This window comes from Ylistrum balloti, unplaced genomic scaffold, assembly GCF_031769215.1.
Source record: "Ylistrum balloti isolate Yb309-2 unplaced genomic scaffold, AGI_CSIRO_Ybal_v1 Utg369884, whole genome shotgun sequence".
NCBI lineage: Eukaryota > Metazoa > Mollusca > Bivalvia > Pectinida > Pectinidae > Ylistrum > Ylistrum balloti.
Window position 1 is genome coordinate 460,001 of NW_026782020.1, and position 13,651 is coordinate 473,651.

The 13,651-nt window shown below is 34.4% G+C and overlaps 1 protein-coding gene across 1 annotated transcript in view; it reads left to right on the forward strand.

Annotated features, from left to right (window-relative positions):
• LOC132546346 (UPF0394 inner membrane protein YeeE-like) overlaps positions 1-7,488 on the forward strand; it is a 35,762-nt gene extending 28,274 nt beyond the window's left edge. The window contains exons 2-10 of the mRNA XM_060210059.1: positions 1-22; positions 1,011-1,168; positions 1,359-1,407; positions 2,174-2,276; positions 2,664-2,787; positions 3,462-3,522; positions 4,013-4,182; positions 6,911-7,062; positions 7,341-7,488. The exon at positions 1-22 is cut by the window's left edge and continues 62 nt beyond it. Of these exons, the coding sequence (XP_060066042.1) occupies positions 1-22; positions 1,011-1,168; positions 1,359-1,407; positions 2,174-2,276; positions 2,664-2,787; positions 3,462-3,522; positions 4,013-4,182; positions 6,911-7,062; positions 7,341-7,488 (987 nt within the window). The remainder of the gene's footprint in view (positions 23-1,010; positions 1,169-1,358; positions 1,408-2,173; positions 2,277-2,663; positions 2,788-3,461; positions 3,523-4,012; positions 4,183-6,910; positions 7,063-7,340) is intronic.
• Positions 7,489-13,651: the final 6,163 nt, after the last annotated feature.

The following is a 13,651-nucleotide window of genomic DNA, read 5'->3' on the forward strand; positions in this document are numbered from 1 at the left end:
TTTTTATCAGCAACAGCCGCGGGTAAGTCTCATTACAGATGAACCTTTTTTAACACATTTTTTCATATATAAAGGCAATACTATTTAGTTTAATCTTAACGAAACTACACGTGACTTTTCATCTTCTGTTTTAGATTCCATGTTATAAAGTTTTATTTTTATCTTTATTTACAAGATTTATGTCATCCTGTGATTAGTTTTAATGTTCTCATTTTAAAAAAATCTTGATTGGAATAAGATTATAAACACATCATATATTTGATTAGCATGAGTGATCATGGCCGTGTGATTGCCAACAGAAGCCGAATACACTTACTAGTATATTCTAACTGTGAAATAGTTGACGTTGTTCTAAAATTATTTGGTATCAGAAAATTACGAAATATACTGAATTATTGGGTTAGTACAGCTCACCCATCTAGATTTCGCCTTTTCCTTGAGTCACTTAGGATTTTCTTAGTCGACTCAGGTGCTTCAATTTAAAGTCCCTAGCATCACCTCTGACGAGCCATAGAAAGAGGAAACGTCTGTATGATGTAGTTTAATTCAATAATTGGATATACTCTATCTAACTCTAAATTTATATTAAAATGTGTTATTCACTTGTGTGTCTTTTGTAAATATTTTAGAAGGTGAATATATCTATTCTTCATCATTAAGCCTGATATCGGTTAGACTGGCGATGCAAGCCTTTTGGTGGGGTCTGCAACATCAGGTAGAGATCTGAGGTGTGTGGTTTGTGTTTCTCGGGAAGCTGAGAAACAAACCTGTCGTGGTTGTGCACCTGGGCGAGACACTGTGCCTTAGTTACTCTGTATTATATACGGCGGACCTCCTCTCCCCTTTGTTTTCAGTAAGGCAGTCACTAGCTACTAACTACATAGAGACCTTACCTCAAAATTATCCTGGCTGTTCATGGGGTGTTAAACCAGAGAAAATTCAAACCTTTTATGGATAGGGAGAATAGTAATGTATCATATATTTAAAATGGTTCCCCTGCCTTTTTACAGGCCAGCTCTGTTTTGTTGTTTTGACGGCCATTCCTAAGACTAGACCGTACATGGACAACGCCATGCGTGACTTCATCTGCTGTTTCAGTGAGAAAGGAATATTGACTAGCATCCTTGGCCCGTTTATTTTGGGAATCGGAATGACCATGGCTGGATCGGTGAGAAATAGAATCTAGTATGCCTAAATCCGAAATACGACTTTAATCTTTATATCTTATTGACATGTCGACATTTTCGCGATTGTTTTCATGGAATCTATTATACAGTAAAGGTAATAAGTGTCATTACACTGAGAGCAGAACAGTTAAATAATATCGAGTCTTTACAATTGGCGTGTTTATTTTGCAGTGTCCTGGTATGATTTTAGCTCAGATCGGTGCCTGGGTCCCTAACGCAAGTAAGTACTATGTTTCTCAGTTAAAGACACTAGCACCAGCTGTTTGTTCATACAGTCATAAAAGTATTTAATCACGTGCTAGGGTTGTGTAAATCACACAGTTTATCATCACACCAATATAACTTGGAGAAAACTTTAATGTTTGGATTGATTAAGGTGATGTGGTGGTTGTCTCCTTCACCTGAAAATGTAAATATCAATTAAATCTACAACAAATATCCATATTTCTAAAACATCTATAACCATGGTGATTTTTCCGAGATGGTACATGATCTTGAAAGTAGACATTTATATGAATGGGTCGTGATGGCTGTCATTTTTTCTGTCTGTCGTTAGTTTTAAGATACAAAATGTAGATTGTATTGTCTGCCCTCCCAAATAAGAGAATCCTGTTATGTGATTACGTTCATCTCAACTTTTGATTGGTGGAAATTGGCTGTACAAATATTGTTTTAAACAATATTTTGATTAATTAGGTGAAGTATTGTTTTTAATATTTTTATCATCTAATAAATAATATCCTTATTTACATATTTTATCTATTCATTCATTTATTTAATAATTATGTATGTTAATTTTTTATATGAGATTTATTCATTTATTCATCTTATAATTATGTATACATTTGTATTAATTTTTTAATGAAATTTATTCATTTATTTATTTTCTTATAATACAATTGTAGAGGGCGATTTCATTGCGTTATGAATTTACTAAAAATAAACATGCATCAGATACACAACTCATTTGTTCTGAACATGTTCAGTTTTCAGTCTAATTGGAGTATTTTTGGGTGCCTTGACATATGGCTTGTTGGATCCCTTTATCTGCAGACTTGCCAGGCCCAAGGAACCCTACAGCTGGTCACAGTAAGTTATATTTGTAATATATTTCTTCTTAAAGATACAATATGTTATTGTCATGTTGGGGATGAAAAATTAGAAAATTGTGATGTCACCACATCTTTCGTCTAATTTCGATTTTCCTCATTCCCCGCTTGTAATTAGGCCCTTAACATCTCTGATGTGTCCTTGAGGAACGAAACAGATGTATGGTGCATTTTTTTTTCTTATGTTGTAATAAATGATCTAAGCCCAATCTTTCTGTAAGTGGTGCTATTCACCTCTTTATCTTTTGTGTAATCCTTCGACTGAGTATTTTCAATATGAGGTAATTCAGAAGCCTAATACAGGTTGAATGTTGGGTGTAACGTGGTGATGTAATCGGTGTTCTTAGATCTTGAACATGTTTTACAGCGTACACAAATCACTTGACAAACCATACCTGCTCATAGCTCTTCCCATGGCCTTAATGATTGTTGTGGGCGTGGCTCTGGCAGAACATTTCTGGCCGTGGACTAAGGATCTTGCCTCTATGGGGGTTTGTATTATCATTGTCTTTCATTCATCTCCTAATTTATATCCGTAAATAGTATCACAAATATGTTCTCTCATAAAAATTGAAAATACAAACATGTCAACACAATCACAATTATAATCCATACTCAAATTCAAGAAAACAAGCGCCAAATATGAACAAAAGAAAAAAAATTAATTGTTAAAGGTGAATAAGATCAGTTGTTCCTGAAGAGTTTAGCTTCATCGACGACATCAAGGTCGATAAGTTAATAATGACACGCTCGCAAGTGATAACAAGGTATACAACAACAGAAATATCAAACACGTCCAACTTCATATCGCAGAAAGGAATATATTAATTCTCGATGAGATCACTATTTTGTAAGACTAGTATGACTCGTATACATGTAACAGTATTAATTCTTATCGTGATTTTGTTCTCATTTTATTCAGTTTTTAACATATTTATGCACTACAATGATACCCAATGATAACGACTCCTACAATACAATTTTTGACATATTCTGTGAATTTGGAATGCAAGTGATGGTCACACCGTAGAGCTGAAGAACCTCGGTTTTGTGAGGATTCTGTATGTAATCTAAACAATATGAGCTCCATGAAACATTGACTTTATTTCATATATGGATGACAAAGACATTTGACAATTAACCGCAATATTCGTTTTCTTTCCAGAGAGAAAATCCTGACGGAGCAAATATTGCCACAGCTGTTTCATGGCCCCCTTATGTGTCAGGTACATAATGACAGTAGGAATAAATAGATCGGTAACATATGTCCAAACTAAGTTGCCCCTTAAAAGACCGGCAACAAGTAATCAGTCCCACAGGTAGGGGGGACACTGCCTAATTAGCTTAAGCACTGATACCTAATACAATAGTATTCACCTGTAATAGGTGCAAAGATCACTCAGCCGTGAAGCTTGTAACTCATCTGCGACTTATCAACAATGTCATAAGCAACTGTCTTCAGACACAATTGTTATCGAATGCGAACCTTTGACATTTACGATCATTACGCGAGGGGAAGTAACTCTCACTGAATAATACCACAGTCACACTCTTAAGTTGATCGTCGCAAAAAAAAAAACAACATATATGCAAGTTGGTTGGTTGGTTACAGGCTTTCTGTCTCCTCGACTCGTCTTAACTCTCTGCGTTGTCTTGGCGTGAACCCATACGTATTCAGATTTTAACAATCAACTGCTATGTTCTATCTTTACAAAGGTACCATCATAGGCCTTCTGCAGCTCCCTCTAGTGTTAGTGATAAAGGATACAATAGGCGGAAGCAGTAGTTACGTCACCATAGTGTCACAGTGGGTCATCACTGACAAACTGGCGCAAACATTTCCTTACTTGGCGAAGAGGAGAACCGGTGTTTCAAACTGGTGGCAGGTGAGTCTAGTTTGCATGTGTTAAGATTTTGTTCCTTTTTTACGATATTTTCCAGCAAGGAGCATTCCAATAAAATCAATCAATCATTCATTATATCAAACGAACTTTTACATTATAAAGGATTGGTTCGGAAATACTATAATTAAACTATTGATCGCTTTGCATGATTTTAGAACGATTTACATTGTTTACCGATGTAGTCAATTAGTAAGGTTTTCCGTTCATACAGGGAGCTAGTTAACAAAGCTACCCTGTAAAAGGTTTTCCGTTCATACAGGGAGCTAGTTAACAAAGCTACCCTGTTAAAGGTTTTCCGTTCATGCAGGGAGCTAGTTAACAAAGCTACCCTGTTAAAGATTTTCCGTTCATGTAGGGAGCTAGTTAACAAAGCTACCCTGTTAAAGGTTTTCCGTTCATACAGTTAACAAAGAGCTGTAAAAAGTTCAACAAAGCTAACAAAGCTACCCTGTTAAAGGTTTTCCGTTCATGCAGGGAGCTAGTTAACAAAGCTACCCTGTTAAAGATTTTCCGTTCATGTAGGGAGCTAGTTAACAAAGCTACCCTGTAAAAGGTTTTCCGTTCATACAGGGAGCTAGTTAACAAAGCTGTCCTGTAAAAGGTTTTCCGTTCATACAGGGAGCTAGTTAACAAAGCTGTCCTGTAAAAAGTTTTCCGTTCATACAGGGAGCTAGTTAACAAAGCTGTCCTGTAAAAGGTTTTCCGTTCATACAGGGAGCTAGTTAACAAAGCTACCCTGTTAAAGGTTTTCCGTTCATACAGGGAGCTAGTTAACAAAGCTACCCTGTTAAAGATTTTCCGTTCATGTAGGGAGCTAGTTAACAAAGCTGTCCTGTAAAAAGTTTTCCGTTCATACAGGGAGCTAGTTAACAAAGCTACCCTGTAAAAGGATTTCCGTTCATGCAGGGAGCTAGTTAACAAAGCTACCCTGTAAAAGATTTTCCGTTCATGTAGGGAGCTAGTTAACAAAGCTACCCTGTAAAAGGTTTTCCGTTCATGCAGGGAGCTAGTTGTCCTGTAAAAAGTTTTCCGTTCATACAGGAAGCTAGTTAACAAAGCTACCCTGTAAAAGCTATACAGGGAGCTAGTTAACAAAGCTACCCTGTTAAAGATTTTCCGTTCATGCAGGGAGCTAGTTAACAAAGCTACCCTGTAAAAGGATTTCCGTTCATACTGGGAGCTAGTTAACAAAGCTACCCTGTTAAAGGTTTTCCGTTCATACTGGGAGCTAGTTAACAAAGCTGTCCTGTAAAAGATTTTCCGTTCATGTAGGGAGCTAGTTAACAAAGCTACCCTGTTAAAGGTTTTCCGTTCATGCAGGGAGCTAGTTAACAAAGCTACCCTGTTAAAGATTTTCCGTTCATGTAGGGAGCTAGTTAACAAAGCTACCCTGTAAAAGGATTTCCGTTCATGCAGGGAGCTAGTTAACAAAGCTACCCTGTTAAAGGTTTTCCGTTCATGCAGGGAGCTAGTTAAGAAAGCTACCCTGTTAAAGGTTTTCCGTTCATGCAGGGAGCTAGTTAACAAAGCTACCCTGTAAAAGGATTTCCGTTCATGCAGGGAGCTAGTTAACAAAGCTGTCCTGTAAAAGGTTTTCCGTTCATACAGGGAGCTAGTTAACAAAGCTACCCTGTTAAAGGTTTTCCGTTCATGCAGGGAGCTAGTTAACAAAGCTACCCTGTTAAAGGTTTTCCGTTCATGCAGGGAGCTAGTTAACAAAGCTACCCTGTAAAAGGTTTTCCTTAAAGTTCTTCTGAGATGTGTAACATTCATCCCTCGTTTCTCACGCGAATTTATAATTTGACAATCAAATTTGGCGTATGTCCGATTTGTATGACTTTTTATGAATCCATGTCTTGAATAAGAAACATTTACTAACCTTATCACAAATATAAATTATCCAATGTAAATATTCTAATACAGGAAATAACAATTGTTAATGATGCTTTTCTTTATAATGATACCCTCCCATGAAGTTTTACTTAATGAATATGCCATCGCAGTCTCTAACAATATGATAATAATTGTATATAATTGTAATATACAAAGGTCCTTAACAAAATAATACATAACACATTTTTATCGACGAAACTGACATTTTTACGTTATTGTCATTCTCAGCGCTCCCTCTCTGATAATATTTTTCAATTCTCTTCTAGGAAAAGATATCCTTGTAACTGCAATTTTCCTTTCATTAGTCCCTGGTATTCACTGATGCTTATTTCAACGAGTTCCATTCCGTGAAGCTTTTTCTTTTATTTGCGCTTTATCGCATTAATTGGATTTTCATTCTTCTCTTTCTCTTAAAGACGATTACTTTCAACACGTGTTTCATATCCTAGTTGATTGAATTTGAGTTTTGTTTTTGTCTTTTTACAACACTTTCGATAAGTGATTGTGTCAACTATTATGGGTAATTTTGTAATATACTTAACCGGTATTACATTTTCCTCCAAGACATTTGTTTATTTGTGTCACGATGATTTTTATCCATTTTTTATTCAATGGAATGAACTTCCATTTAGATTGATAGATTATCTAAATACTTTATCAAGTATATACGAATGTGTTTAATACCGATGTGGTATGTAGTAAGATATATCCGACAGTTTTGTCTTTGGAAAATTCCCAGTTTAGGCTTGATGAAATCCAGCAAGGGGCCGAAACATATGTCTGTCAATTAATTATATTAAAACTCATTCTGTTGCAGGTTTTCTTCGTGTCGTTTGTGGTAGTAGGAGCATGTCTGTCCGGCGTAGCCTCAAACACGCTGACGACGAGCAAGGGGCCACAACTCCCAGTTGCGTTATTTGGGGGATTCCTTCTTCTATTTGGGGCTCGTCTGGGTGCAGGATGTACGAGGTAGGATTCACGTTTATCCACCTATCCTTTTTTAAAAATATTTGGTGCTGATAAAGATCAAAATGGATAATAATAAAATAAACCACAGAAATAGATAAATAAAAAATACTATTAGACACTAAACAAACCTAGATAATTACATAAATAGATAAATAAATAAGATAAATAACAGATAACTTATTAATAATCTTCTATGTTTCTTCCTGTACAATTTTTATCATTCTTCTCAGTTGTTAGTAAAATAACAATTGCTGATAAATTACTGAATGGTTTTACAGTGGGCATGGTCTCTCTGGAATGGCACTTCTCGCCTGGCTGTCTTTGATTGGCGTTCCTGCTATGTTTGCCGGTGGAATATCTACAGGGTTCGCCATGCAGGCCTCGGGAGCACTTGATAACTATGTCGACTACACAGGAGCGGTGTAAAAGCCATTTGACCTGGATCATCACATGTGAAATGTGACGCTACATCCGGTGTACTGATTCATCTCGTTCGTAGCACGGCAATCAAATGACCATAGACAAATTCTACTGCTACATCCGGGACCTTGATGTCTTACCAGTATTGCCAGAATAAATATCATTTAACCAAGAATTTCTAAAGCAATTATTGACATATCACGTGATTAGTGATGACCAATCAAACATTTTTTATTCTAATAGCAGGTTTCCTGTTGATTACACGTTTATAGTTTATGTTACCATGGATATAGAAAATACTGGAAACAGGAAATGTTATCGTATTATTCAGATGTAATTTCTGACCAATGTGCCAATTTTCTATGTGTTTTTATTGTATATTTATAAGTATGATATGTTATTCGTTACTTGATGTGTTAACCGTTAATGTGGGAGGTTTGTACAGGACGATTACTTCTCCATTGTCTGTATTTAAGATCCTTAATAATTTAATATAAACAAAGTTAAAATCAGACTTATAGTTTCAAATTAGAAAAAAAGTGAAAATTAATGTTTAGAAAAAATTTTTATGTATCACTTTAACATTTTTATCAAAATCTATGTGTGTTAATGTAGCTTAAAGATGTTTTGTGTATCGATGAAATATTTGAATAGATTAAAATCAGCACAACAAATGTGTTCCGCTAACGTTTTCAGGCCTAACGGCCATCTTCAGGCGATACATTTATTATAAAGTCTTGGTAACGAAATTATAATAAATTATAATAATAAGGTCTGAAAACGTAAGCGTATTACATTTATCGTGTTGATTTTATTATTTCCAACTATATATAGAGATATATTTAATCAACAATTATGGAAGTTATGCAAATGGAACATTTTTAGCATTGTTACTAAAAATAAAACCATCATATGTAGGCGTCTACAAACAATTACAAACAATCACCAACAAAGTACCTCATTATCAACGAACAAAAGTTGTAAATAGACAAATATGTGTTACACAACAATGTCGTGATACGATATTATATACCACATAATACCACATTGTCACACACCACGTTCAATACCAATGATAAGAAATACCAAGAAATCGGCAAAAACGCATCATAACTCATTGTCATGACATAAAAAAAGTACACGCCAGACAAAATATACCACATCTTCTTTAGACATCACAATGACAAAATTTACACCATTTCACTTTGCACACTTCTACAGAAAAGGGTGAAACTGTACAGATGTCTATTACCTTAAACAAACTGAGATACAAAAACAAATAAAGAGATGTACAACAACAATCATATACATTAAACAGAATAATAATTTCAACAAGACAAATGTTGATGTACTTCGATAAAGTTGTTCAGGCTTAACGGCCATCTCTCTTCATGTAATTAATTTATTTAACATCTTGTTTACAACATTATGACGTTACATATAATATATAACACCAGGGAAGATAAAAACATTATAATATAAACACAAGGGGAGATAATAAAATCATAAAGCCAAGGGAGATAATTATGTTAACGTTATTTTCTTCTTGATTGTTATATATTTTTTACGCCATTATCTGCCCAGGTTTCGTTTTTATAATGGTATCGTCTCCCATAACACTAATATTATACTAAGATTGCATATCTTAATAACACTTTGATATTACGGGTCTGATTTTCGCATAGTATTAAGCTCGCTCTGAAATACATTTAATTGTGTGTATCAGTTTTTATAATCTGCCTTTTTATCTAATCTCAAAAGGAGAAAAATACCGTGGTCAAAATATATTTGTATACAGTGGTTAATACCTGTAAACAGTGGCTGATGCCTGTATACAGTGGTCAATACCTGTAAACAGTGACTTATGCCTGTATACAGTGGTTAATACCTGTAAACAGTGGTTAATACCTGTAAACAGTGGCTAATACCTGTAAACAGTGGTCAATACCTGTAAATAGTTACTTATGTCTGTAAACAGTGGTTAATACCTGTAAACAATGACTTATGCCTGTATACAGTGGCAACAAAGTATAAATCGTAACTTAAACTTAATTCCATGGCAAATGCAATTTTGTTTGATTAAATTTCTTTGGTAGATAGGGTGAAAATATTTCTGATGAATTTCCGGATACAAAATAAATGTTTGTCAATCTATAACCATGTTAATGCCTATTCTTGTCTACTTGTCGTCTGAATATTTATATTTATTTAAGCTATCGTATATCCCTTTCCCAAGTTAACACGAATTTAAAATATATTACAAAGCAATAGATATCCATGAATGCTGTTCTATTATTGCAGTTAAAAGGGATCTTCACATGTAAATTCTGTATACACTGTGATTTATGTATTATGAATGACCCATACCACCATTTTAATTAGACAGATATATGTTATTTATTCAATGTGAGCACGATATTGTGTGTTGCGCCTTGCACGTTAAAACCTATTTTGTAGATAGGTGTTATCTTTTGTTAACATATTTACACCTATAATTACAAGATTCATTTTTAACTGTTCTGCTACCATTCCATTTATGTGGCTCTGTTGTTGTTTACCTTGTTCTCATTTGGGAACGTTGCATTAACAGAAGCATAAGACGTTTCCACATATTCTCCCTGTACTTTACCTGTTAACATATTTGTATTGTCTTCCGTGTTTCCTGTACTTTTCCACGAGTCTCCACGTAAGTGTTTTCACTACAATTTCAGATCTTGTATTTGATTTACGAACCTGTTAACACTTGGTATTTTATCTTAGTGATCTTAGTACAAACTGTTATTAATGGTACTCATATCTCTGTTTTCAATTCTTTCCCGCCAAAATCCACCGCGATACTTCTTAATTACAGGGTGTGACGTAAATCTGTTTCCCGTGGAATCTTCTAGGAAAGTATAAGATACTACTTGTATTGTTTAGTTTTATAAACGATATTTGTAACTTTACCTTTCGACGTGGTCAGTAGTTTGTTATGTTTTGCAATAAACACCTCGCCCTCTCTATAGACCTCTAACCGGAGTTGTCGTTCGTTACATTAAAACAAGAACGACAACTCCAGTTATATCAATACTGCTGCAAAATAACTCCTGCTGATGTAAGGAATCATGATTGTTAAACTTTTGTTGTTGTGTTGATCTGTGTTAGTGCTGACCTTTGACACCCTCACTGTGACCCTGTGCCATATTACCTCTGCCGATAGCTCATGTAATATATTTTGTGTTGATGATTGTTATAAATCGTTATTTATTTTATTATGATTAATAAAGCAATGATTTTTACTTATGAATTGTCTTTTGTTGATGGATTGAATTGAATCAGATGGATAATTTATCTTTAATGGGGAGAAAAAGCTTAAAAACATTTTCATTCCTGCAATATTTTGACAAACAAAGACCATGACATACTAAAAACCGAACAAATGGATAGACCTGATAAGAAAATTTGTAGCGTCGACCAGTTCATCGACAAAATGGTTTTTATTGAATACTCGTGTTATTCACATTTATGCTGTTTTCATTATGTCAACAAAATCGTAATTCAAACCAAAAATCGAAAACAAATCAGAACAAAATAAGAAGAAAGTAATATTTAAATAAAGGTGATTAAAAGCTTGAAGAAAGATAAAATCGTGTGTTCCTGAAGAATTTGCCTCATCGCCTCCACCTGCCATGTTATTAGATATAACGATATGTCAAGTTCTGCAAAAGAAAACGGAGTTGATAAAGGCTTACTGATGGGCATTGAACCATATCTAACTTCATATCGGACAAAAATATGATATTAAAATGAAATCAGGATTACGAAGATAATCGTCACATTGACGACGACATTTGAACTCTTTAGGTTGAGAAAGATCTACAGCGATCAGATTTGAAGTTTCAAGCCAACATTTGTTTTGAAAACATTTTTCTGGAAAACACAGGGCTTTTCCTCCTGCATGTTCTCTATTTAAAGAGAAATTCCTGGAAAATAAACCACTGTCCACTGTAATATGTGCAAAGACTGCTGATAATTTTGAATCTGAGACCTAAATGTCTCTGTTTGATTGGATGATGGATTGGGACGAGGTACAAGGTACCGCTTGATAATTCGTGGTTTACTGAAATAATTGAAACAATATAGCAGTAATGAAATTTGGAAATAACAACATGTAACACCCTTTAATATTAGATCTATAATTGGCTGTTCATTATCAGGTCATTTCTGGTGGAACGGATGGGGAGCGGGGAATGAAAAAGGTGTGAAATTTACCTGCCCTGCGGCGTAGTATACTGATAAACTTAATGATGACTGGCCAAGGGGCACACTGGCCAGTTTAGGGTGACATAGACAAACGTCTGAAATATGAGCTGTGCATTGATGATGGCAATATTGTGGGAAATTAATTACTATGCGTTCATGGGAGGGAATATAAATAGCCATGATATATAATGTATTGTCAGATTAGAAGATTTAACAGGAGTGCTCAATTTCTCCCTGTTTATTCATATAGGTATATGTACAACTGTCAGATTTGAAGATTTTACTGCAGTGCTCAATACATCCCTGTTTATTCATATAAGTATATGCACAACTGTCAGATTAGAAGATTTTACTGGAGGATCTCCTTACATATCTATATAGTACAAATGTGTGTTTACTGTATATTCATTTTAGTGGGATATGGAATAAACTTCGACTGAGACGTTCTGTAGAACCGTTTGCACAGTACAACAATTGTCATTACCGCCATTACCTAAGGATCACTTCGTCCGATAGTTATTGCCACGGGACTGGTTCTACAGATTAGTTATAAAAATAGGGATATTGACTGAGAAGCAATAGAAAAAAACGCAGCAAACAAACAACATATCATTGTACTTGTATGTAATCACTTCTGTACACTTCTTTTTTCTGAAAATCTAATCGAATAGCTCTATTTTTGTATTATATGGACGTCTCGTCCAACCTCTTTTAAATTCCCGAAAGTATCTGAAAGCATTCAGCTAAAACGAAATCAAGAATGATCGTCTTTCTTATAATTATGTCTGCATCCTACACTTTATGTTAAAAATGATTGTACATGTAAGTATCAACGTCAACATAGTATATACATGGTATACTTCTTCAATAATGCTTGCATGATTCGTCATTATTGTTCTATCTACTGTGAGTGAATCGGTCAGTTTATATTCACACCAATGGTTACAAATGTCAGTCATATGGCCTTTGAAATTGCATTGTATATGAACGAACGGAATGTATAGAGTGATAAGCCTACCATAAGATAACTAAATGAAGGAAACAAAAACAAACGAGACATTATAGTAAACTCCAGTGATTTTTCATATTCACATACTGTGAGCTATGTTTTGGTTATAGCATTACCACTGTGTGGAAATGTCGTTTATATTTTATTATTCATCTCGTCAGTTACATATAAAAATCCTTTATTTCGATGATATCAAATGATACTTTGAGCAGAAAACAATATATATAAACAGTAGTCCGTGTTAATGGTTCATCGATACACATACATTGATGCTGTGTTTACCTGTACAACGATAGGATTTTGAAAATATCCGTGAACTGAAATGTCTATTTAAAGCTTGTCAAAGTCACATCAAGTTGTTTAAATATACTCGATAGTCAGAGGCATGCATTTGGAGATTTGATACATATTCTTACCTTCATATTAACGGAGAAATCCGAACGTCTTCAAAATGTACCGATTGCTCTCAGTTTGTTATAAAAAAGTTCTAAATGCCTTTTGTTTATTTTTAAACAGTCTTGACAAAATATTGTAAGAAAGATAATGTTTTCATTATATATCAGCTTTATAAAAAAAACTACCAGATGCCATGTATTTACTTGAAAACAATCTGAAGCAAATATTGTGAAGAAACACTACGTTATCATTATATAATATCGAAGGGTATTTAGATGTACTAATTGATATCAGTCTTTTACATATACACCTGATACCCTCTGTTTATTTTAAACAGCGTAGTGTTATAATAGCACAGTGTATATAATGTGCAAATTGCTATCAGTTTGACATAAATACTTAATACCCCAGTTTATTTCAACGTCTAAACAAAATATTATGTTATCCTTAAATAATGTGGTTTAATGAAACCAATTTGATATACATAAGTACATAATACCCTTTGGTTATCTTGAACAGCCG